Raw genomic sequence first — 27,034 nt, 5'->3', positions numbered from 1 at the left:
TGTATAAACCCTGGATGGCTGACAGGGGGTGCTGTATTGAAGCCACCGGGCAGCCATTTTGGCTCTCCTTAATGATGTGTATAAACCCTGGATGGCTGACGGGGGTGCTGTATTGAAGCCACCGGCAGCCATCTTGGCTCTCCTTAATGATGTGTATAAACCCTGGATGGCTGACAGGGGGGTGCTGTATTGAAGCCACCGGCAGCCATCTTGGCTCTCCTTAATGATGTGTATAAACCCTGGATGGCTGACAGGGGGTGCTGTATTGAAGCCACCGGCAGCCATCTTGGCTCTCCTTAATGATGTGTATAAACCCTGGATGGCTGACGGGGTGCTGTATTGAAGCCACCAGGCAGCCATCTTGGCTCTCCTTAATGATGTGTATAAACCCTGGATGGCTGACAGGGGGGTGCTGTATTGAAGCCACCGGCAGCCATCTTGGCTCTCCTTAATGATGTGTATAAACCCTGGATGGCTGACAGGGGGGTGCTGTATTAAAGCCACCGGCAGCCATCTTGGCTCTCCTTAATGTGTATAAACCCTGGATGGCTGACAGGGGGGTGCTGTATTGAAGCCACCGGCAGCCATTTTGGCTCTCCTTAATGTGTATAAACCCTGGATGGCTGACAGGGGGGTGCTGTATTGAAGCCACCGGCAGCCATCTTGGCTCTCCTTAATGATGTGTATAAACCCTGGATGGCTGACGGGGGGGTGCTGTATTGAAGCCACCGGGCAGCCATTTTGGCTCTCCTTAATGATGTGTATAAACCCTGGATGGCTGACAGGGGGGTGCTGTATTGAAGCCACCAGGCAGCCATCTTGGCTCTCCTTAATGATGTGTATAAACCCTGGATGGCTGACAGGGGGGTGCTGTATTGAAGCCACCGGGCAGCCATCTTGGCTCTCCTTAATGCTGTGTATAAACCCTGGATGGCTGACAGGGGGGTGCTGTATTGAAGCCACCGGCAGCCATCTTGGCTCTCCTTAATGATGTGTATAAACCCTGGATGGCTGACAGGGGGGTGCTGTATTGAAGCCACCGGCAGCCATCTTGGCTCTCCTTAATGATGTGTTTAAACCCTGGATGGCTGACAGGGGGTGCTGTATTGAAGCCACCGGCAGCCATCTTGGCTCTCCTTAATGATGTGTATAAACCCTGGATGGCTGACAGGGGGTGCTGTATTGAAGCCACCAGGCAGCCATCTTGGCTCTCCTTAATGATGTGTATAAACCCTGGATGGCTGACAGGGGGGTGCTGTATTGAAGCCACCAGGCAGCCATCTTGGCTCTCCTTAATGATGTGTATAAACCCTGGATGGCTGACAGGGGGGTGCTGTATTGAAGCCACCGGCAGCCATCTTGGCTCTCCTTAATGATGTGTATAAACCCTGGATGGCTGACAGGGGGGTGCTGTATTGAAGCCACCGGCAGCCATCTTGGCTCTCCTTAATGATGTGTATAAACCCTGGATGGCTGACAGGGGGGTGCTGTATTGAAGCCACCAGCAGCCATCTTGGCTCTCCTTAATGATGTGTATAAACCCTGGATGGCTGACAGGGGGTGCTGTATTGAAGCCACCAGGCAGCCATCTTGGCTCTCCTTAACGATGTGTATAAACCCTGGATGGCTGACGGGGGGGTGCTGTATTGAAGCCACCGGCAGCCATTTTGGCTCTCCTTAATGATGTGTATAAACCCTGGATGGCTGACGGGGGGGTGCTGTATTGAAGCCACCAGGCAGCCATCTTGGCTCTCCTTAATGATGTGTATAAACCCTGGATGGCTGACAGGGGGTGCTGTATTGAAGCCACCGGCAGCCATCTTGGCTCTCCTTAATGATGTGTATAAACCCTGGATGGCTGACAGGGGGTGCTGTATTGAAGCCACCAGGCAGCCATCTTGGCTCTCCTTAACGATGTGTATAAACCCTGGATGGCTGACGGGGGGGTGCTGTATTGAAGCCACCGGCAGCCATTTTGGCTCTCCTTAATGCTGTGTATAAACCCTGGATGGCTGACAGGGGGGTGCTGTATTGAAGCCACCGGCAGCCATCTTGGCTCTCCTTAATGATGTGTATAAACCCTGGATGGCTGACAGGGGGGTGCTGTATTGAAGCCACCAGGCAGCCATCTTGGCTCTCCTTAATGATGTGTATAAACCCTGGATGGCTGACAGGGGGTGCTGTATTGAAGCCACCGGCAGCCATCTTGGCTCTCCTTAATGATGTGTATAAACCCTGGATGGCTGACAGGGGGTGCTGTATTGAAGCAACCAGGCAGCCATTTTGGCTCTCCTTAATGCTGTGTATAAACCCTGGATGGCTGACAGGGGGGTGCTGTATTGAAGCCACCGGCAGCCATCTTGGCTCTCCTTAATGCTGTGTATAAACCCTGGATGGCTGACAGGGGGGTGCTGTATTGAAGCAACCAGGCAGCCATTTTGGCTCTCAATTGTAAATAATATGTTGGAAGATATAGAAATCCATTTACTAATGTCACAACATTCATTTCTGACACGTTTATTCCATTATACACCTTAAATATATAATTTTACACACGTGAGCTACACAAAACAACAACAACAAATACTGAAATACATGTAATTTGGTCCTCGAAACCTTTAATTGAAATGCTGTATAATTCCATGCAATCCTACGGAGGACTGTCAAAATGGCCGACCGGTGGCTTAAAGCCTCTAAATGGCCAAAACAAAGCAATCAGCAGTCCAGAGTTTCCTCATTGTCCCCACCCCCCTACCCCTACCCCAAAGCTAAATTAGCCTACATTTATTGTCTATTAGCTATTGTCTATTTCACACGATGTTGAGGTATAAATGCTTGTGTGGACGTTAACATCAACTCATGTCATCGTCACCAATCAAGTGCATTCGTTTTTTTTTTTAAAACGACATGACCTACCATCAACGATTTCTGTATGCTAGCTATGCTACCAGCTTATACGGATGGGAGTTAGCATTTTAGCGGTCACCTCTTCTTCTAAACCTGAAAAGGGGGACATCTTCTACATGTTACGCAGGGAAAAACAGTCCAATATATCGGGACTTAAGTAACTACATCGTGGGTTTGTTACAAAACTTAAATCATGACAAATTATCCTCTGTTGTTAGATTAGATGTGTTGAATGGGCACCAATCTGGTCTTTGATCCTCTGTTGTTAGATTAGATGTGTTGAATGGGCACCAATCTGGTCTTTGATCCTCTGTTGTTAGATTAGATGTGTTGAATGGGCACCAATCTGGTCTTTGATCCTCTGTTGTTAGATTAGATGTGTTGAATGGGCACCAATCTGGTCTTTGATCCTCTGTTGTTAGATTAGATGTGTTGAATGGGCACCAATCTGGTCTTTGATCCTCTGTTGTTAGATTAGATGTGTTGAATGGGCACCAATCTGGTCTTTGATCCTCTGTTGTTAGATTAGATGTGTTGAATGGGCACCAATCTGGTCTTTGATCCTCTGTTGTTAGATTAGATGTGTTGAATGGGCACCAATCTGGTCTTTGATCCTCTGTTGTTAGATTAGATGTGTTGAATGGACACCAATCTGGTCTTTGATCCTCTGTTGTTAGATTAGATGTGTTGAATGGGCACCAATCTGGTCTTTGATCCTCTGTTGTTAGATTAGATGTGTTGAATGGGCACCAATCTGGTCTTTGATCCTCTGTTGTTAGATTAGATGTGTTGAATGGGCACCAATCTGGTCTTTGATCCTCTGTTGTTAGATTAGATGTGTTGAATGGGCACCAATCTGGTCTTTGATCCTCTGTTGTTAGATTAGATGTGTTGAATGGGCACCAATCTGGTCTTTGATCCTCTGTTGTTAGATTAGATGTGTTGAATGGGCACCAATCTGGTCTTTGATCCTCTGTTGTTAGATTAGATGTGTTGAATGGGCACCAATCTGGTCTTTGATCCTCTGTTGTTAGATTAGATGTGTTGAATGGGCACCAATCTGGTCTTTGATCCTCTGTTGTTAGATTAGATGTGTTGAATGGACACCAATCTGGTCTTTGATCCTCTGTTGTTAGATTAGATGTGTTGAATGGGCACCAAGCTGGTCTTTGTACAACGTCACCGTTCCTAAGCAACTGTAGTAGTACTGTGGTTCCGTGGACAACATGCAACGTCACGGGAGACAGACTGGCACGAACACACACATGGAACATATTAACGTTTCACACACACACACACACAGAACATATTAACGTTTCACACACACACACAGAACATATTAACGTTTCACACACACACACAGAACATATTAACGTTTCACACACACACACAGAACATATTAACGTTTCACACACAACACACACACAGAACATATTAACGTTTCACACACACACACACACACACAGAACATGCCTCATATTAACGTTTCACACACACACACAGAACATATTAACGTTTCACACACACACACAGAACATATTAACGTTTCACACACACACACAGAACATATTAACGTTTCACACACACACACACAGAACATGCCTCATATTAACGTTTCACACACACACACAGAACATATTAACGTTTCACACACACACACAGAACATATTAACGTTTCACACACACACACAGAACATATTAACGTTTCACACACAACACACACACAGAACATATTAACGTTTCACACACAACACACACACAGAACATGCCTCATATTAACGTTTCACACACACACACAGAACATGCCTCATATTAACGTTTCACACACACACACACTTCTCGCTCAGATCAGAAGGACGGTTCATAGTGACTTGTCAACCAATCAAAATCAGCGTCCAGGTTCCCCCCCCCCCAAGGTTAGGGCATTCATCGGAAGGAGGACTTGATGGACAGCATGACTGTGACGTCACTGACGTGAACACTGCTACATTACATTCACTAAACCCCCTCCGTCTCTCCTGGTTACCTAGGAGACAGAGACAGGCCCTCCGTCTCTCCTGGTTACCTAGGAGACAGAGACAGGCCCTCCGTCTCTCCTGGTTACCTAGGAGACAGAGACAGGCCCTCAGTCTCTCCTGGTTACCTAGGAGACAGAGACAGGCCCTCCGTCTCTCCTGGTTACCTAGGAGACAGAGACAGGCCCTCCGTCTCTCCTGGTTACCTAGGAGACAGAGACAGGCCCTCAGTCTCTCCTGGTTACCTAGGAGACAGAGACAGGCCCTCCGTCTCTCCTGGTTACCTAGGAGACAGAGACAGGCCCTCCGTCTCTCCTGGTTACCTAGGAGACAGAGACAGGCCCTCCGTCTCTCCTGGTTACCTAGGAGACAGAGACAGGCCCTCAGTCTCTCCTGGTTACCTAGGAGACAGAGACAGGCCCTCAGTCTCTCCTGGTTACCTAGGAGACAGGCCCTCAGTCTCTCCTGGTTACCTAGGAGACAGAGACAGGCCCTCCGTCTCTCCTGGTTACCTAGGAGACAGAGACAGGCCCTCAGTCTCTCCTGGTTACCTAGAAGACAGAGACAGGCCCTCAGTCTCTCCTGATTACCTAGGAGACAGAGACAGGCCCTCAGTCTCTCCTGGTTACCTAGAAGACAGAGACAGGCCCTCCGTCTTTCCTGGTTACCTAGGAGACAGGCCCTCAGTCTCTCCTGATTACCTAGGAGACAGAGATGGGCCCTCAGTCTCTCCTGGTTACCTAGAAGACAGAGACAGGCCCTCAGTCTCTCCTGATTACCTAGGAGACAGAGATGGGCCCTCAGTCTCTCCTGGTTACCTAGAAGACAGAGACAGGCCCTCAGTCTCTCCTGATTACCTAGGAGACAGAGACAGGCCCTCCAGTCTCTCCTGGTTACCTAGAAGACAGAGACAGGCCCTTCGTCTTTCCTGGTTACCTAGGAGACAGGCCCTCAGTCTCTCCTGATTACCTAGGAGACAGAGACAGGCCCTCAGTCTCTCCTGGTTACCTAGAAGACAGAGACAGGCCCTCCAGTCTCTCCTGGTTACCTAGAAGACAGAGACAGGCCCTCCGTCTTTCCTGGTTACCTAGGAGACAGGCCCTCAGTCTCTCCTGATTACCTAGGAGACAGAGACAGGCCCTCAGTCTCTCCTGGTTACCTAGAAGACAGAGACAGGCCCTCAGTCTCTCCTGGTTACCTAGGAGACAGAGACAGGCCCTCCAGTCTCTCCTGGTTACCTAGGAGACAGAGACAGGCCCTCCAGTCTCTCCTGATTACCTAGGAGACAGAGACAGGCCCTCAGTCTCTCCTGATTACCTAGGAGACAGAGACAGGCCCTCAGTCTCTCCTGGTTACCTAGGAGACAGAGATGGGTCCTCCGTCTTTCCTGGTTACCTAGGAGACAGGCCCTCCAGTCTCTCCTGGTTACCTAGGAGACAGAGACAGGCCCTCCAGTCTCTCCTGGTTACCTAGGAGACAGAGATGGGTCCTCCAGTCTCTCCTGATTACCTAGGAGACAGAGACAGGCCCTCCAGTCTCTCCTGGTTACCTAGGAGACAGAGATGGGTCCTCCCATCTCCAACCCAGAGTGAATCTACCGCAGATCTGTCTCCTCCGGTGTTGTTTTGAGGAGGTGAGTAGAGAGGACTTGAAGGCTCTCGAGGATGTTCGACTCCCAGTCAGTGTTTCAGATCAGATCTTGTATAGGAGACTGGTGGTGTAGTTAAAGGTGAAGCTGGGTGGAGCTCTGCTCCTAGTAGCAGACTGATGGATGGTAGGGTCTAGGTACTGCTCTGGGGTTATAGCGCCCCCAGTGGTAGGGTCTAGATACTGCTCTGGGGTTATAGCGGCCCCAGTGGTAGGGTCTAGGCCCGTCTCTGGGGTTATAGCGCCCCCAGTGGTAGGGTCTAGGTACTGCTCTGGGGTTATAGCGCCCCCAGTGGTAGGGTCTAGGTACTGCCCTGTATTCAGTCTGCCTCCAGTATTAGACTCAGGGTCTTGTTGGTCTACAGCACCCCCTGTGGTAGGGTCTAGGTACTGCTCTGAGTTTATAGTGCCCCCAGTGGTAGGGTCTAGTATGTTGTTAGCTTCCAGGTCCTGCTGTGTGGTTCTAGGTGTGTTCTCCTTCTCCAGGTGGGTTTGTGTAGTAACAGCTCCTCCTGAGGTACTGTCCAGGTCCTGCTGTGTGGTTCTAGGTGTGTTCTCCTTCTCCAGGTGGGGTTGTGTAGTAACAGCTCCTCCTGAGGTACTGTCCAGGTCCTGCTGTGTGGTTCTAGGTGTGTTCTCCTTCTCCAGGTGGGGTTGTGTAGTAACGGCTCCTCCTGAGGTACTGTCCAGGTCCTGCTGTGTGGTTCTAGGTGTGTTGACCTTCTCCAGGTGGGTTTGTGTAGTAACAGCTCCTCCTGAGGTACTGTCCAGGTCCTGCTGTGTGGTTCTAGGTGTGTTCTCCTTCTCCAGGTGGGTTTGTGTAGTAACAGCTCCTCCTGAGGTACTGTCCAGGTCCTGCTGTGTGGTTCTAGGCGTGTTCTCCTTCTCCAGGTGGGTTTGTGTAGTAACAGCTCCTCCTGAGGTACTGTCCAGGTCCTGCTGTGTGGTTCTAGGTGTGTTCTCCTTCTCCAGGTGGGTTTGTGTAGTAACAGCTCCTCCTGAGGTACTGTCCAGGTCCTGCTGTGTGGTTCTAGGTGTGTTCTCCTTCTCCAGGTGGGGTTGTGTCGTAACGGCTCCTCCTGAGGTACTGTCCAGGTAATGCTGTGTGATCAGCTGACTCAGGTACATCAGGATGGAACAGTCGTCTTCTCCGAGCCTGAGCTGATCCCTCAGGAAGCCTCTCGTCCTCTCCTCCACTTCCCGTCTCTCCTCCAGGTGGCTGATGGGAAGGTGGAGGTGATGCGTAAAGCTAAGGAGGAAGGCCCGGGAAGCCAGTCTACTGAGCACGTTCTGGAGATGAAGGAAGTAGGTGGAACCTCGACGCAGACGTGTTCGGTGGTCCGCCACGTTGGCCAGGAGGGTTCCGCGGTAGCCGGGGCAACGGAGGGTCTTCCGGTCGGCGTCCAGGACGGAGATGTAACGGCTGTAGCGAGACAGAGAGCAGAGCATGCTGGTCCCCACGGGAGACGCCATCCTGGGAGGTAAAGAGGGAGGAGAACTTCAGTCTGAGTGAGATGCAAAGCGCCTCGTGACAGTTTTTATATTGATCAATGGTGGAAAACGATCCCAAATAAATGCACTTTTTATACTTTAATTTAAGGCCGCAAAATGAGAACTATGCAATTAGGCTGTCTGTATGAGTAGGAGGAGGAGGCATGTCTACTGTATATAGGGTAGGAGGAGGCATGTCTACTGTATATAGGGTAGGAGGAGGCATGTCTACTGTATATAGGGTAGGAGGAGGCATGTCTACTGTATATAGGGTAGGAGGAGGCATGTCTACTGTATATAGGGTAGGAGGAGGCATGTCTACTGTATATAGGGTAGGAGGAGGCATGTCTACTGTATGAGTAGGAGCTAGGAGGCATGTCTACTGTATATAGGGTAGGAGGAGGCATGTCTAGGGGTAGGAGGAGGCATGTCTACTGTATATAGGGTAGGAGGAGGCATGTCTACTGTATATAGGGTAGGAGCTAGGAGGCATGTCTACTGTATATAGGGTAGGAGGAGGCATGTCTACTGTATATAGGGTAGGAGGAGGCATGTCTACTGTATATAGGGAGCTAGGAGGCATGTCTACTGTATATAGGGCTAGGAGGCATGTCTACTGTATATAGGGTAGGAGGCATGTCTACTGTATATAGGGTAGGAGGAGGAGGCATGTCTACTGTATATAGGGTAGGAGGAGGCATGTCTACTGTATATAGGGTAGGAGGAGGCATGTCTACTGTATATAGGGTAGGAGGGAGGCATGTCTACTGTATATAGGGTAGGAGGAGGAGGCATGTCTACTGTATATAGGGTAGGAGGAGGCATGTCTACTGTATATAGGGTAGGAGGAGGCATGTCTACTGTATATAGGGTAGGAGGGAGGCATGTCTACTGTATATAGGGTAGGAGGAGGAGGCATGTCTACTGTATATAGGGTAGGAGGAGGCATGTCTACTGTATATAGGGTAGGAGGAGGAGGCATGTCTACTGTATATAGGGTAGGAGGAGGCATGTCTACTGTATATAGGGTAGGGAGGCATGTCTACTGTATATAGGGTAGGAGGAGGCATGTCTACTGTATATAGGGTAGGAGGAGGCATGTCTACTGTATATAGGGTAGGAGGCATGTCTACTGTATATAGGGTAGGAGGAGGCATGTCTACTGTATATAGGGTAGGAGGAGGCATGTCTACTGTATATAGGGTAGGAGGCATGTCTACTGTATATAGGGTAGGAGGAGGAGGCATGTCTACTGTATATAGGGTAGGAGGAGGCATGTCTACTGTATATAGGGTAGGAGGAGGCATGTCTACTGTATATAGGGTAGGAGGAGGCATGTCTACTGTATATAGGGTAGGAGGAGGCATGTCTACTGTATATAGGGTAGGAGGAGGCATGTCTACTGTATATAGGGTAGGAGGAGGCATGTCTACTGTATATAGGGTAGGAGCTAGGAGGCATGTCTACTGTATATAGGGTAGGAGGAGGCATGTCTACTGTATATAGGGTAGGAGCTAGGAGGCATGTCTACTGTATATAGGGTAGGAGCTAGGAGGCATGTCTACTGTATATAGGGTAGGAGGAGGCATGTCTACTGTATATAGGGTAGGAGGAGGCATGTCTACTGTATATAGGGTAGGAGGAGGAGGCATGTCTACTGTATATAGGGTAGGAGGAGGCATGTCTACTGTATATAGGGTAGGAAGGAGGCATGTCTACTGTATATAGGGTAGGAGGAGGCATGTCTACTGTATATAGGGTAGGAGGAGGAGCATGTCTACTGTATATAGGGTAGGAGGAGGCATGTCTACTGTATATAGGGTAGGAGGAGGCATGTCTACTGTATATAGGGTAGGAGGAGGCATGTCTACTGTATATAGGGTAGGAGGAGGCATGTCTACTGTATATAGGGTAGGAGGAGGCATGTCTACTGTATATAGGGTAGGAGGAGGCATGTCTACTGTATATAGGGTAGGAGGAGGAGCCATGTCTACTGTATATAGGGTAGGAGGAGGAGCCATGTCTACTGTATATAGGGTAGGAGGAGGAGCCATGTCTACTGTATATAGGGTAGGAGGAGGAGCCATGTCTACTGTATATAGGGTAGGAGGAGGCATGTCTACTGTATATAGGGTAGGAGGAGGAGCCATGTCTACTGTATATAGGGTAGGAGGAGGAGCCATGTCTACTGTATATAGGGTAGGAGGAGCCATGTCTACTGTATATAGGGTAGGAGGAGGCATGTCTACTGTATATAGGGTAGGAGGAGGCATGTCTACTGTATATAGGGTAGGAGGAGGCATGTCTACTGTATATAGGGTAGGAGGAGGCATGTCTACTGTATATAGGGTAGGAGGAGGCATGTCTACTGTATATAGGGTAGGAGGAGGCATGTCTACTGTATATAGGGTAGGAGGAGGCATGTCTACTGTATATAGGGTAGGAGGAGGCATGTCTACTGTATATAGGGTAGGAGGAGGCATGTCTACTGTATATAGGGTAGGAGGAGGCATGTCTACTGTATATAGGGTAGGAGGAGGAGCCATGTCTACTGTATATAGGGTAGGAGGAGGCATGTCTACTGTATATAGGGTAGGAGGAGGCATGTCTACTGTATATAGGGTAGGAGGAGGCATGTCTACTGTATATAGGGTAGGAGGAGGCATGTCTACTGTATATAGGGTAGGAGGAGGCATGTCTACTGTATATAGGGTAGGAGGAGGCATGTCTACTGTATATAGGAGTAGGAGGAGGCATGTCTACTGTATATAGGGTAGGAGGGAGGCATGTCTACTGTATATAGGGTAGGAGAGGAGGCATGTCTACTGTATATAGGGTAGGAGGAGGCATGTCTACTGTATATAGGGTAGGAGGAGGCATGTCTACTGTATATAGGGTAGGAGGAGGCATGTCTACTGTATATAGGGTAGGAGGAGGCATGTCTACTGTATATAGGAGGAGGAGGAGGCATGTCTACTGTATATAGGGTAGGAGGAGGAGGCATGTCTACTGTATATAGGGTAGGAGGCATGTCTACTGTATATAGGGTAGGAGGAGGCATGTCTACTGTATATAGGGTAGGAGGAGGCATGTCTACTGTATATAGGGTAGGAGGAGGCATGTCTACTGTATATAGGGTAGGAGGAGGCATGTCTACTGTATATAGGGTAGGGAGGCATGTCTACTGTATATAGGGTAGGAGGAGGCATGTCTACTGTATATAGGGTAGGAGGAGGCATGTCTACTGTATATAGGGTAGGAGCTAGGAGGCATGTCTACTGTATATAGGGTAGGAGGAGGCATGTCTACTGTATATAGGGTAGGAGGAGGCATGTCTACTGTATATAGGGTAGGAGGAGGCATGTCTACTGTATATAGGGTAGGAGGAGGCATGTCTACTGTATATAGGGTAGGAGGAGAGCATGTCTACTGTATATAGGGTAGGAGGAGGCATGTCTACTGTATATAGGGTAGGAGGAGGCATGTCTACTGTATATAGGGTAGGAGGAGGCATGTCTACTGTATATAGGGTAGGAGGAGGGCATGTCTACTGTATATAGGGTAGGAGGGAGGCATGTCTACTGTATATAGGGTAGGAGGAGGCATGTCTACTGTATATAGGGTAGGAGGAGGCATGTCTACTGTATATAGGGTAGGAGGAGGCATGTCTACTGTATATAGGGTAGGAGGAGGCATGTCTACTGTATATAGGGTAGGAGGAGGCATGTCTACTGTATATAGGGTAGGAGGAGGCATGTCTACTGTATATAGGGTAGGAGGAGGCATGTCTACTGTATATAGGGTAGGAGGAGGCATGTCTACTGTATATAGGGTAGGAGGAGGCATGTCTACTGTATATAGGGTAGGAGGAGGCATGTCTACTGTATATAGGGTAGGAGGAGGCATGTCTACTGTATATAGGGTAGGAGCTAGGAGGCATGTCTACTGTATATAGGGTAGGAGCTAGGAGGCATGTCTACTGTATATAGGGTAGGAGGAGGCATGTCTACTGTATATAGGGTAGGAGGAGGCATGTCTAGGGGTAGGAGGCATGTCTACTGTATATAGGGTAGGAGATAGGAGGCATGTCTACTGTATATAGGGTAGGAGGCATGTCTACTGTATATAGGGTAGGAGGAGGCATGTCTACTGTATATAGGGTAGGAGGAGGCATGTCTACTGTATATAGGGTAGGAGGGAGGCATGTCTACTGTATATAGGGTAGGAGGAGGCATGTCTACTGTATATAGGGTAGGAGGAGGCATGTCTACTGTATATAGGGTAGGAGGAGGCATGTCTACTGTATATAGGGTAGGAGGAGGCATGTCTACTGTATATAGGGTAGGAGGAGGCATGTCTACTGTATATAGGGTAGGAGGCATGTCTACTGTATATAGGGTAGGAGGCAGGTCATGTCTACTGTATATAGGGGGAGGAGGCATGTCTACTGTATATAGGGTAGGAGGAGGCATGTCTACTGTATATAGGGTAGGAGGAGGCATGTCTACTGTATATAGGGTAGGAGGAGGCATGTCTACTGTATATAGGGTAGGAGGAGGCATGTCTACTGTATATAGGGTAGGAGCTAGGAGGCATGTCTACTGTATATAGGGTAGGAGGAGGCATGTCTACTGTATATAGGGTAGGAGGAGGCATGTCTACTGTATATAGGGTAGGAGCTAGGAGGCATGTCTACTGTATATAGGGTAGGAGGAGGCATGTCTACTGTATATAGGGTAGGAGGAGGCATGTCTACTGTATATAGGGTAGGAGGAGGCATGTCTACTGTATATAGGGTAGGAGGAGGCATGTCTACTGTATATAGGGTAGGAGGAGGCATGTCTACTGTATATAGGGTAGGAGCTAGAGGCATGTCTACTGTATATAGGGTAGGAGGCATGTCTACTGTATATAGGGTAGGAGGAGGCATGTCTACTGTATATAGGGTAGGAGGAGGCATGTCTACTGTATATAGGGTAGGAGGAGGCATGTCTACTGTATATAGGGTAGGAGGAGGCATGTCTACTGTATATAGGGTAGGAGGAGGCATGTCTACTGTATATAGGGTAGGAGGAGGCATGTCTACTGTACTATAGGGTAGGAGGAGGCATGTCTACTGTATATAGGGTAGGAGGAGGCATGTCTACTGTATATAGGGTAGGAGGCATGTCTACTGTATATAGGGTATGTCTACTGTATATAGGGTAGGAGGAGGCATGTCTACTGTATATAGGGTAGGAGGAGGCATGTCTACTGTATATAGGGTAGGAGGAGGCATGTCTACTGTATATAGGGTAGGAGGAGGCATGTCTACTGTATATAGGGTAGGAGGAGGCATGTCTACTGTATATAGGGTAGGAGGAGGCATGTCTACTGTATATAGGGTAGGAGGAGGCATGTCTACTGTATATAGGGTAGGAGGAGGCATGTCTACTGTATATAGGGTAGGAGGAGGCATGTCTACTGTATATAGGGTAGGAGGAGGCATGTCTACTGTATATAGGGTAGGAGGAGGCATGTCTACTGTATATAGGAGGAGGCATGTCTACTGTATATAGGGTAGGAGGAGGCATGTCTACTGTATATAGGGTAGGAGGCATGTCTACTGTATATAGGGTAGGAGGAGGCATGTCTACTGTATATAGGGTAGGAGGAGGCATGTCTACTGTATATAGGGTAGGAGGAGGCATGTCTACTGTATATAGGGTAGGAGGAGGCATGTCTACTGTATATAGGGTAGGAGGAGGCATGTCTACTGTATATAGGGTAGGAGGAGGCATGTCTACTGTATATAGGGTAGGAGGCATGTCTACTGTATATAGGGTAGGAGGAGGCATGTCTACTGTATATAGGGTAGGAGGAGGCATGTCTACTGTATATAGGGTAGGAGAGGAGGCATGTCTACTGTATATAGGGTAGGAGGAGGCATGTCTACTGTATATAGGGTAGGAGGAGGCATGTCTACTGTATATAGGGTAGGAGGAGGCATGTCTACTGTATATAGGGTAGGAGGAGGCATGTCTACTGTATATAGGGTAGGAGGAGGCATGTCTACTGTATATAGGGTAGGAGGAGGCATGTCTACTGTATATAGGGTAGGAGGAGGCATGTCTACTGTATATAGGGTAGGAGGCATGTCTACTGTATATAGGGTAGGAGGAGGCATGTCTACTGTATATAGGTAGGAGGAGGCATGTCTACTGTATATAGGGTAGGAGGAGGCATGTCTACTGTATATAGGGTAGGAGGAGGCATGTCTACTGTATATAGGGTAGGAGGAGGCATGTCTACTGTATATAGGGTAGGAGGAGGCATGTCTACTGTATATAGGGTAGGAGGAGGCATGTCTACTGTATATAGGGTAGGAGGAGGCATGTCTACTGTATATAGGGTAGGAGGAGGCATGTCTACTGTATATAGGGTAGGAGGAGGCATGTCTACTGTATATAGGGTAGGAGGAGGCATGTCTACTGTATATAGGGTAGGAGGCATGTCTACTGTATATAGGGTAGGAGGAGGCATGTCTACTGTATATAGGGTAGGAGGAGGCATGTCTACTGTATATAGGGTAGGAGGAGGCATGTCTACTGTATATAGGGTAGGAGGAGGCATGTCTACTGTATATAGGGTAGGAGGAGGCATGTCTACTGTATATAGGGTAGGAGGAGGAGGCATGTCTACTGTATATAGGGTAGGAGGAGGCATGTCTACTGTATATAGGGTAGGAGGAGGCATGTCTACTGTATATAGGGGAGGAGGAGGCATGTCTACTGTATATAGGGTAGGAGGAGGCATGTCTACTGTATATAGGGTAGGAGGAGGCATGTCTACTGTATATAGGGTAGGAGGAGGCATGTCTACTGTATATAGGGTAGGAGGAGGCATGTCTACTGTATATAGGGTAGGAGGAGGCATGTCTACTGTATATAGGGTAGGAGGAGGCATGTCTACTGTATATAGGAGGAGGAGGCATGTCTACTGTATATAGGGTAGGAGGAGGCATGTCTACTGTATATAGGGTAGGAGGAGGAGGCATGTCTACTGTATATAGGGTAGGAGGAGGCATGTCTACTGTATATAGGGTAGGAGGAGGCATGTCTACTGTATATAGGGTAGGAGGCATGTCTACTGTATATAGGGTAGGAGGAGGCATGTCTACTGTATATAGGGTAGGAGGAGGCATGTCTACTGTATATAGGGTAGGAGGAGGCATGTCTACTGTATATAGGGTAGGAGGAGGCATGTCTACTGTATATAGGGTAGGAGGAGGCATGTCTACTGTATATAGGGTAGGAGGCATGTCTACTGTATATAGGGTAGGAGGCATGTCTACTGTATATAGGGTAGGAGGAGGCATGTCTACTGTATATAGGGTAGGAGGAGGAGCCATGTCTACTGTATATAGGGTAGGAGGAGGCATGTCTACTGTATATAGGGTAGGAGGCATGTCTACTGTATATAGGGTAGGAGGAGGCATGTCTACTGTATATAGGGTAGGAGGAGGCATGTCTACTGTATATAGGGTAGGAGGAGGCATGTCTACTGTATATAGGGTAGGAGGCATGTCTACTGTATATAGGGTAGGAGGAGGCATGTCTACTGTATATAGGGTAGGAGGAGGCATGTCTACTGTATATAGGGTAGGAGGAGGCATGTCTACTGTATATAGGGTAGGAGGAGGCATGTCTACTGTATATAGGGTAGGAGGAGGCATGTCTACTGTATATAGGGTAGGAGGGAGGCATGTCTACTGTATATAGGGTAGGAGGAGGCATGTCTACTGTATATAGGGTAGGAGGAGGCATGTCTACTGTATATAGGGTAGGAGGAGGCATGTCTACTGTATATAGGGTAGGAGGAGGCATGTCTACTGTATATAGGGTAGGAGGCATGTCTACTGTATATAGGGTAGGAGGAGGCATGTCTACTGTATATAGGGTAGGAGGAGCATGTCTACTGTATATAGGGTAGGAGGCATGTCTACTGTATATAGGGTAGGAGGAGGCATGTCTACTGTATATAGGGTAGGAGGAGGCATGTCTACTGTATATAGGGTAGGAGGAGGCATGTCTACTGTATATAGGGTAGGAGGAGGCATGTCTACTGTATATAGGGTAGGAGGAGGCATGTCTACTGTATATAGGGTAGGAGGCATGTCTACTGTATATAGGGTAGGAGGAGGCATGTCTACTGTATATAGGGTAGGAGGAGGCATGTCTACTGTATATAGGGTAGGAGGAGGCATGTCTACTGTATATAGGGTAGGAGGAGGCATGTCTACTGTATATAGGGTAGGAGGAGGCATGTCTACTGTATATAGGGTAGGAGGCATGTCTACTGTATATAGGGTAGGAGGAGGCATGTCTACTGTATATAGGGTAGGAGGAGGAGGCATGTCTACTGTATATAGGGTAGGAGGAGGCATGTCTACTGTATATAGGGTAGGAGGAGGCATGTCTACTGTATATAGGGTAGGAGGAGGCATGTCTACTGTATATAGGGTAGGAGGAGGAGGCATGTCTACTGTATATAGGGTAGGAGGAGGCATGTCTACTGTATATAGGGTAGGAGGAGGCATGTCTACTGTATATAGGGTAGGAGGAGGCATGTCTACTGTATATAGGGTAGGAGGAGGCATGTCTACTGTATATAGGGTAGGAGGCATGTCTACTGTATATAGGGTAGGAGGAGGCATGTCTACTGTATATAGGGTAGGAGGCATGTCTACTGTATATAGGGTAGGAGGCATGTCTACTGTATATAGGGTAGGAGGAGGCATGTCTACTGTATATAGGGTAGGAGGCATGTCTACTGTATATAGGGTAGGAGGAGGCATGTCTACTGTATATAGGGTAGGAGGAGGCATGTCTACTGTATATAGGGTAGGAGGGCATGTCTACTGTATATAGGGTAGGAGGAGGCATGTCTACTGTATATAGGGTAGGAGGAGGCATGTCTACTGTATATAGGGTAGGAGGAGGCATGTCTACTGTATATAGGGTAGGAGGAGGCATGTCTACTGTATATAGGGTAGGAGGAGGCATGTCTACTGTATATAGGGTAGGAGGAGGCATGTCTACTGTATATAGGGTAGGGGTAGGAGGAGGCATGTCTACTGTATATAGGGTAGGAGGAGGCATGTCTACTGTATATAGGGTAGGAGGAGGCATGTCTACTGTATATAGGGTAGGAGGAGGCATGTCTACTGTATATAGGGTAGGAGGAGGCATGTCTACTGTATATAGGGTAGGAGGAGGCATGTCTACTGTATATAGGGTAGGAGGAGGCATGTCTACTGTATATAGGGTAGGAGGAGGCATGTCTACTGTATATAGGGTAGGAGGAGGCATGTCTACTGTATATAGGGTAGGAGGAGGCATGTCTACTGTATATAGGAGGAGGAGGCATGTCTACTGTATATAGGGTAGGAGGAGGCATGTCTACTGTATATAGGGTAGGAGGAGGCATGTCTACTGTATATAGGGTAGGAGGAGGCATGTCTACTGTATATAGGGTAGGAGGCATGTCTACTGTATATAGGGTAGGAGGAGGCATGTCTACTGTATATAGGGTAGGAGGCATGTCTACTGTATATAGGGTAGGAGGAGGCATGTCTACTGTATATAGGGTAGGAGGAGGCATGTCTACTGTATATAGGGTAGGAGGAGGCATGTCTACTGTATATAGGGTAGGAGGCATGTCTACTGTATATAGGGTAGGAGGAGGCATGTCTACTGTATATAGGGTAGGAGGAGGCATGTCTACTGTATATAGGGTAGGAGGAGGCATGTCTACTGTATATAGGGTAGGAGGAGGCATGTCTACTGTATATAGGGTAGGAGGCATGTCTACTGTATATAGGGTAGGAGGCATGTCTACTGTATATAGGGTAGGAGGAGGCATGTCTACTGTATATAGGGTAGGAGGAGGCATGTCTACTGTATATAGGGTAGGAGGAGGCATGTCTACTGTATATAGGGTAGGAGGAGGCATGTCATGTCTACTGTATATAGGGTAGGAGGCATGTCTACTGTATATAGGAGGAGACATGTCTACTGGAGGAGCATGTCTACTGTATATAGGGTAGGAGGAGGCATGTCTACTGTATATAGGGTAGGAGGAGGCATGTCTACTGTATATAGGGTAGGAGGCATGTCTACTGTATATAGGGTAGGAGGAGGCATGTCTACTGTATATAGGGTAGGAGGAGGCATGTCTACTGTATATAGGGTAGGAGGAGGCATGTCTACTGTATATAGGGTAGGAGGAGGCATGTCTACTGTATATAGGGTAGGAGGAGGCATGTCTACTGTATATAGGGTAGGAGGAGGCATGTCTACTGTATATAGGGTAGGAGGCATGTCTACTGTATATAGGGTAGGAGGAGGCATGTCTACTGTATATAGGTATATAGGAGGAGGAGGCATGTCTACTGTATATAGGGTAGGAGGCATGTCTACTGTATATAGGGTAGGAGGAGGCATGTCTACTGTATATAGGGTAGGAGGAGGCATGTCTACTGTATATAGGGTAGGAGGAGGCATGTCTACTGTATATAGGGTAGGAGGCATGTCTACTGTATATAGGGTAGGAGGAGGCATGTCTACTGTATATAGGGTAGGAGGAGGCATGTCTACTGTATATAGGGTAGGAGGAGGCATGTCTACTGTATATAGGGTAGGAGGAGGCATGTCTACTGTATATAGGGTAGGAGGCATGTCTACTGTATATAGGGTAGGAGGCATGTCTACTGTATATAGGGTAGGAGGAGGCATGTCTACTGTATATAGGGTAGGAGGAGGAGGCATGTCTACTGTATATAGGTAGGAGGAGGCATGTCTACTGTATATAGGGTAGGAGGCATGTCTACTGTATATAGGGTAGGAGGAGGCATGTCTACTGTATATAGGGTAGGAGGCATGTCTACTGTATATAGGGTAGGAGGAGGCATGTCTACTGTATATAGGGTAGGAGGCATGTCTACTGTATATAGGGTAGGAGGAGGCATGTCTACTGTATATAGGGTAGGAGGCATGTCTACTGTATATAGGGTATAGGAGGAGGCATGTCTACTGTATATAGGGTAGGAGGCATGTCTACTGTATATAGGGTAGGAGGAGGCATGTCTACTGTATATAGGGTAGGAGGAGGCATGTCTACTGTATATAGGGTAGGAGGAGGAGGCATGTCTACTGTATATAGGGTAGGAGGAGGCATGTCTACTGTATATAGGGTAGGAGGAGGCATGTCTACTGTATATAGGGTAGGAGGAGGCATGTCTACTGTATATAGGGTAGGAGGCATGTCTACTGTATATAGGGTAGGAACTAGGAGGCATGTCTACTGTATATAGGGTAGGAGGAGGCATGTCTACTGTATATAGGGTAGGAGGAGGCATGTCTACTGTATATAGGGTAGGAGGAGTCATGTCTACTGTATATAGGGTAGGAGGAGGCATGTCTACTGTATATAGGGTAGGAGGAGGCATGTCTACTGTATATAGGGTAGGAGGAGGCATGTCTACTGTATATAGGGTAGGAGGAGGCATGTCTACTGTATATAGGGTAGGAGGAGGCATGTCTACTGTATATAGGGTAGGAGGAGGCATGTCTACTGTATATAGGGTAGGAGGCATGTCTACTGTATATAGGGTAGGAGGCATGTCTACTGTATATAGGGTAGGAGGCATGTCTACTGTATATAGGGTAGGAGGAGGCATGTCTACTGTATATAGGGTAGGGTAGGAGGCATGTCTACTGTATATAGGGTAGGAGCTAGGAGGCATGTCTACTGTATATAGGGTAGGAGGAGGCATGTCTACTGTATATAGGGTAGGAGGCATGTCTACTGTATATAGGGTAGGAGGCATGTCTACTGTATATAGGGTAGGAGGAGGCATGTCTACTGTATATAGGGTAGGAGGAGGCATGTCTACTGTATATAGGGTAGGAGGAGGCATGTCTACTGTATATAGGGTAGGAGGCATGTCTACTGTATATAGGAGGGAGGAGTCATGTCTACTGTATATAGGGTAGGAGGAGGCATGTCTACTGTATATAGGGTAGGAGGAGGCATGTCTACTGTATATAGGGTAGGAGGAGGCATGTCTACTGTATATAGGGTAGGAGGAGGCATGTCTACTGTATATAGGGTAGGAGGAGGCATGTCTACTGTATATAGGGTAGGAGGAGGCATGTCTACTGTATATAGGGTAGGAGGAGGCATGTCTACTGTATATAGGGTAGGAGGCATGTCTACTGTATATAGGGTAGGAGGAGGCATGTCTACTGTATATAGGGTAGGAGGAGGAGGCATGTCTACTGTATATAGGGTAGGAGGAGGCATGTCTACTGTATATAGGGTAGGAGGAGGCATGTCTACTGTATATAGGGTAGGAGGAGGCATGTCTACTGTATATAGGGTAGGAGGAGGCATGTCTACTGTATATAGGGTAGGAGGAGGCATGTCTACTGTATATAGGGTAGGAGGAGGCATGTCTACTGTATATAGGGTAGGAGGAGGCATGTCTACTGTATATAGGGTAGGAGGAGGCATGTCTACTGTATATAGGGTAGGAGGCATGTCTACTGTATATAGGGTAGGAGGAGGCATGTCTACTGTATATAGGGTAGGAGGAGGCATGTCTACTGTATATAGGGTAGGAGCTAGGAGGCATGTCTACTGTATATAGGGTAGGAGGAGGCATGTCTACTGTATATAGGGTAGGAGGCATGTCTACTGTATATAGGGTAGGAGGAGGCATGTCTACTGTATATAGGGTAGGAGGAGGCATGTCTACTGTATATAGGTATAGGAGGAGGAGGCATGTCTACTGTATATAGGGTAGGAGCTAGGAGGCATGTCTACTGTATATAGGGTAGGAGCTAGGAGGCATGTCTACTGTATATAGGGTAGGAGGAGGCATGTCTACTGTATATAGGGTAGGAGGAGGCATGTCTACTGTATATAGGGTAGGAGCTAGGAGGCATGTCTACTGTATATAGGGTAGGAGGAGGCATGTCTACTGTATATAGGGTAGGAGCTAGGAGGCATGTCTACTGTATATAGGGTAGGAGGAGGCATGTCTACTGTATATAGGGTAGGAGGAGGCATGTCTACTGTATATAGGGTAGGAGCTAGGAGGCATGTCTACTGTATATAGGGTAGGAGCTAGGAGGCATGTCTACTGTATATAGGGTAGGAGGAGGCATGTCTACTGTATATAGGGTAGGAGGCATGTCTACTGTATATAGGGTAGGAGGAGGCATGTCTACTGTATATAGGGTAGGAGGAGGCATGTCTACTGTATATAGGGTAGGAGGAGGCATGTCTACTGTATATAGGGTAGGAGGCATGTCTACTGTATATAGGGTAGGAGGCATGTCTACTGTATATAGGGTAGGAGGAGGCATGTCTACTGTATATAGGGTAGGAGGCATGTCTACTGTATATAGGGTAGGAGGAGGCATGTCTACTGTATATAGGGTAGGAGGAGGCATGTCTACTGTATATAGGGTAGGAGGAGGAGGAGGCATGTCTACTGTATATAGGGTAGGAGGAGGCATGTCTACTGTATATAGGGTAGGAGGCATGTCTACTGTATATAGGGTAGGAGGAGGAGGCATGTCTACTGTATATAGGGTAGGAGGAGGCATGTCTACTGTATATAGGGTAGGAGGAGGCATGTCTACTGTATATAGGGTAGGAGGAGAGGCATGTCTACTGTATATAGGGTAGGAGGCATGTCTACTGTATATAGGGTAGGAGGAGGCATGTCTACTGTATATAGGGTAGGAGGAGGCATGTCTACTGTATATAGGGTAGGAGGCATGTCTACTGTATATAGGGTAGGAGGAGGCATGTCTACTGTATATAGGGTAGGAGGAGGCATGTCTACTGTATATAGGGTAGGAGGAGGCATGTCTACTGTATATAGGGTAGGAGGAGGCATGTCTACTGTATATAGGGTAGGAGGAGGCATGTCTACTGTATATAGGGTAGGAGGAGCATGTCTACTGTATATAGGGTAGGAGGAGGCATGTCTACTGTATATAGGGTAGGAGGAGGCATGTCTACTGTATATAGGGTAGGAGGAGGCATGTCTACTGTATATAGGGTAGGAGGAGGCATGTCTACTGTATATAGGGTAGGAGGAGGCATGTCTACTGTATAGGAGGGGCATGTCTACTGTATATAGGGTAGGAGGAGACATGTCTACTGTATATAGGGTAGGAGGAGGCATGTCTACTGTATATAGGGTAGGAGGAGGCATGTCTACTGTATATAGGGTAGGAGGAGGCATGTCTACTGTATATAGGGTAGGAGGCATGTCTACTGTATATAGGGTAGGAGGAGTCATGTCTACTGTATATAGGGTAGGAGGCATGTCTACTGTATATAGGGTAGGAGGAGGCATGTCTACTGTATATAGGGTAGGAGGAGGCATGTCTACTGTATATAGGGTAGGAGGAGGCATGTCTACTGTATATAGGGTAGGAGGAGGCATGTCTACTGTATATAGGGTAGGAGGAGTCATGTCTACTGTATATAGGGTAGGAGGAGGCATGTCTACTGTATATAGGGTAGGAGGAGGCATGTCTACTGTATATAGGGTAGGAGGAGGCATGTCTACTGTATATAGGGTAGGAGGAGGCATGTCTACTGTATATAGGGTAGGAGGAGGCATGTCTACTGTATATAGGGTAGGAGGAGGCATGTCTACTGTATATAGGGTAGGAGGAGGCATGTCTACTGTATATAGGGTAGGAGGCATGTCTACTGTATATAGGGTAGGAGGCATGTCTACTGTATATAGGGTAGGAGGAGGAGGCATGTCTACTGTATATAGGGTAGGAGGCATGTCTACTGTATATAGGGTAGGAGGAGGCATGTCTACTGTATATAGGGTAGGAGGCATGTCTACTGTATATAGGGTAGAAGGCATGTCTACTGTATATAGGGTAGGAGGAGGCATGTCTACTGTATATAGGGTAGGAGGCATGTCTACTGTATATAGGGTAGGAGCTAGGAGGCATGTCTACTGTATATAGGGTAGGAGGAGGCATGTCTACTGTATATAGGGTAGGAGGCATGTCTACTGTATATAGGGTAGGAGGCATGTCTACTGTATATAGGGTAGGAGGAGGCATGTCTACTGTATATAGGGTAGGAGGAGGCATGTCTAATGTATATAGGGTAGGAGGAGGCATGTCTACTGTATATAGGGTAGGAGGCATGTCTACTGTATATAGGGTAGGAGGAGTCATGTCTACTGTATATAGGGTAGGAGGAGGCATGTCTACTGTATATAGGGTAGGAGCTAGGAGGCATGTCTACTGTATATAGGGTAGGAGGAGGCATGTCTACTGTATATAGGGTAGGAGGAGGCATGTCTACTGTATATAGGGTAGGAGGAGGCATGTCTACTGTATATAGGGTAGGAGGCATGTCTACTGTATATAGGGTAGGAGGAGGCATGTCTACTGTATATAGGGTAGGAGGCATGTCTACTGTATATAGGGTAGGAGGCATGTCTACTGTATATAGGGTAGGAGGAGGCATGTCTACTGTATATAGGGTAGGAGGAGGAGGCATGTCTACTGTATATAGGGTAGGAGGCATGTCTACTGTATATAGGGTAGGAGGCATGTCTACTGTATATAGGGTAGGAGGAGGCATGTCTACTGTATATAGGGTAGGAGGAGGCATGTCTACTGTATATAGGGTAGGAGGAGACATGTCTACTGTATATAGGGTAGGAGGAGGCATGTCTACTGTATATAGGGTAGGAGGAGGCATGTCTACTGTATATAGGGTAGGAGGAGGCATGTCTACTGTATATAGGGTAGGAAAATGTCTACTGTATATAGGGCAGTTGACCGTATATAGGCTAGTTATAACAGGAAGTTGACCGTATATGGGCTAGTTATAACAGGAAGTTGACCGTATATGGGCTAGTTATAACAGGAAGTTGACCGTATATGGGCTAGTTATAACAGGAAGTTGACTGTATATGGGCTAGTTATAACAGGAAGTAGACCGTATATAGGCTAGTTATAACAGGACGTTGACCGTATATGGGCTAGTTATAACAGGAAGTTGACAGTTTATAGGCTAGTTATAACAGGAAGTAGACCGTATTTGGGCTAGTTATAACAGGAAGTTGACAGTTTATAGGCTAGTTATAACAGGAAGTAGACCGTATATGGGCTAGTTATAACAGGAAGTTGACAGTTTATAGGCTAGTTATAACAGGAAGTGTTTCGGTCAAAAGATGCACTGACTGACCCCAGGACTGATGACAGCATCATGTCATGTGACAGCCTGCTGCTGTAGAGCCCCGCCCCTTCCTCCTCCTCACCTCTGCAGTCCTATGAGTTTCCATCTCTGTAGGTCAGTGAGGCTGAAGGGGCAGGAGAGCCAGGGCTGGACCCTCTCCCCACAGCGCCCGGGTCCAGGCACGTAGAGGGCCAGAGCGGACACCAGCCTCCTGACCCTCCCCTCCTCAGATCCCAGGACCACCAGGGTTCGACCACTCAGGAGGGACCACAGGGCATGCAGGGCAAACGGATACTGACGCACAAACCTGGAGGTAGAGACCGAGAGAGACATGATCACGTGTTATTGGTCACATACACGTTTTTAGCAATGTTATTGAGGGTGTTTCTAACTCCAACAGTACAGTAATATATAATGCTTGTGTTTCTAGCTCCAACAGTACAGTAATATATAATGCTTGTGTTGCTAGCTCCAACAGTACAGTAATATCTAACTAAATGCTTGTGTTTCTAGCTCCAACAGTCAGTAATATATAATGTTTCTAGCTCCAACAGTACAGTAATATATAATGCTTGTGTTTCTAGCTCCAACAGTCAGTAATATATAATGCTTGTGTTTCTAGCTCCAACAGTACAGTAATATATAATGCTTGTGTTTCTAGCTCCAACAGCGGGGGGCAGGTATAGAAAACACCTTCCATGGGGGGGCAGGTATAGAAAACACCTTCCATGGGGGGGGGCAGGTATAGAAAACACCTTCCATGGGGGGGGGCAGGTACAGAAAACACCTTCCATGGGGGGGGCCAGGTACAGAAAACACCTTCCATGGGGGGCCAGGTATAGAAAACACCTTCCATGGGGGGGGGGGAGCAGGTATAGAAAACACCTTCCATGGGGGGGCAGGTATAGAAAACACCTTCCATGGGGGGGAAAAACACCTTTCATTGGGGGGGCAGGTATAAAACACCTTCCATGGGCGGGGGCAGGTATAGAAAACACCTTCCATGGGGGGAGCAGGTATAGAAAACACCTTCCATGGGCGGGGGCAGGTATAGAAAACACCTTCCATTGGGGGGGAGCAGGTATAGAAAACACCTTCCATTGGTGGGGGGGGGGCAGGTATAGAAAACACCTTCCATGGGGGGGGGCAGGTATAGAAAACACCTTCCATGGGGGAAAACAGGTATAGAAAACACCTTCCATGGGGGGGGCAGGTATAGAAAACACCTTCCATGGGGGGAGGAGCAGATATAGAAAACACCTTCCATGGGGGGAGGGCAGGTATAGAAAACACCTTCCATGGGGGGAGCAGGTATAGAAAACACCTTCCATTGGGGGGGGGCAGGTATAGAAAACACCTTCCATGGGGGCGGGGGGCAGGTATAGAAAACACCTTCCATGGGGGGGGGCAGGTATAGAAAACACCTTCCATGGGGGGGGCAGGTACAGAAAACACCTTCCATGGGGGGGGGCAGGTATAGAAAACACCTTCCATGGGGGGGGGGCAGGTATAGAAAACACCTTCCATGGGGGCGGCACCTTCCATGGGGGGGCAGGTATAGAAAACACCTTCCATGGGGGGCAGGTATAGAAAACACCTTCCATGGGGGTATAGAAAACACCTTCCATGGGGGGGGCAGGTATAGAAAACACCTTCCATGGGGGGGGCAGGTATAGAAAACACCTTCCATGGGGGGGGGCAGGTATAGAAAACACCTTCCATTGGGGGGGAGCAGGTATAGAAAACACCTTCCATTGGTGGGGGGGCAGGTATAGAAAACACCTTCCATTGGGGGGGGGGGCAGGTATAGAAAACACCTTTCATTGGGGGGGCAGGTATAGAAAACACCTTCCATGGGGGGGGCAGGTATAGAAAACACCTTCCATGGGGGGGGGGGGCAGGTATGGAAAACACCTTCCATGGGGGGAGGGGCGCAGGTATAGAAAACACCTTCCATGGGGGGGTAGCAGGTATAGGGGGGGGGCAAAACACCTTCCATTGGGGGGGGGCAGGTATAGAAAACACCTTCCATGGGGGGGGGGGCAGGTATAGAAAACACCTTCCATGGGGGGGCAGGTATAGAAAACACCTTCCATGGGGGGGGGGGGGCAGGTATAGAAAACACCTTCCATGGGGGGGGGGGGGCAGGTATAGAAAACACCTTCCATGGGGGGGGGCAGGTATAGAAAACACCTTCCATGGGGGGGGGAAAACACCTTCCATGGGGGCAGGTATAGAAAACACCTTCCATGGGGGGAGCAGGTATAGAAAACACCTTCCATGGGGGGGGGGGGGGGAAAACACCTTCCATGGGGGGGCAGGTATAGAAAACACCTTCCATGGGGGGGGGCAGGTATAGAAAACACCTTCCATGGGGGGGGGGCAGGTATAGAAAACACCTTCCATGGGCGGGGGGGCAGGTATAGAAAACACCTTCCATGGGGGGGGGGAGGGGGGGGGGCAGGTATAGAAAACACCTTCCATGGGGGGGGCAGGTATAGAAAACACCTTCCATTGGGGGGGGGGGCAGGTATAGAAAACACCTTCCATGGGGGGGGCAGGTATAGAAAACACCTTCCATGGGGGGGGGGGCAGGTATAGAAAACACCTTCCATTGGGGGGGGGGGAGCAGGTATAGAAAACACCTTTCATTGGGGGGGGGGCAGGAAAAACACCTTCCATGGGGGGGGGGCAGG

General features: G+C 48.2%; 1 protein-coding gene across 1 annotated transcript in view; it reads right to left on the bottom strand.

The window, feature by feature from the left end:
- Positions 1–5,464: 5,464 nt before the first annotated feature.
- LOC115119008 (guanine nucleotide exchange protein smcr8a-like) overlaps positions 5,465–27,034 on the bottom strand; it is a 62,379-nt gene continuing 40,809 nt past the window's right edge. The window contains exons 5-6 of the mRNA XM_065010892.1: positions 24,421–24,645; positions 5,465–8,043 (exon numbers count right to left, since the gene is read on the bottom strand). Coding sequence (XP_064866964.1) covers positions 6,615–8,043; positions 24,421–24,645 — 1,654 coding nt within the window. The 3' untranslated portion in view covers positions 5,465–6,614. The remainder of the gene's footprint in view (positions 8,044–24,420; positions 24,646–27,034) is intronic.

Source organism: Oncorhynchus nerka, linkage group LG26, assembly GCF_034236695.1.
Source record: "Oncorhynchus nerka isolate Pitt River linkage group LG26, Oner_Uvic_2.0, whole genome shotgun sequence".
NCBI classification, from domain to species: domain Eukaryota; kingdom Metazoa; phylum Chordata; class Actinopteri; order Salmoniformes; family Salmonidae; genus Oncorhynchus; species Oncorhynchus nerka.
Note: the sequence above shows the minus strand (reverse complement) of the source record. Positions and strands in the feature narration are given on the sequence as shown.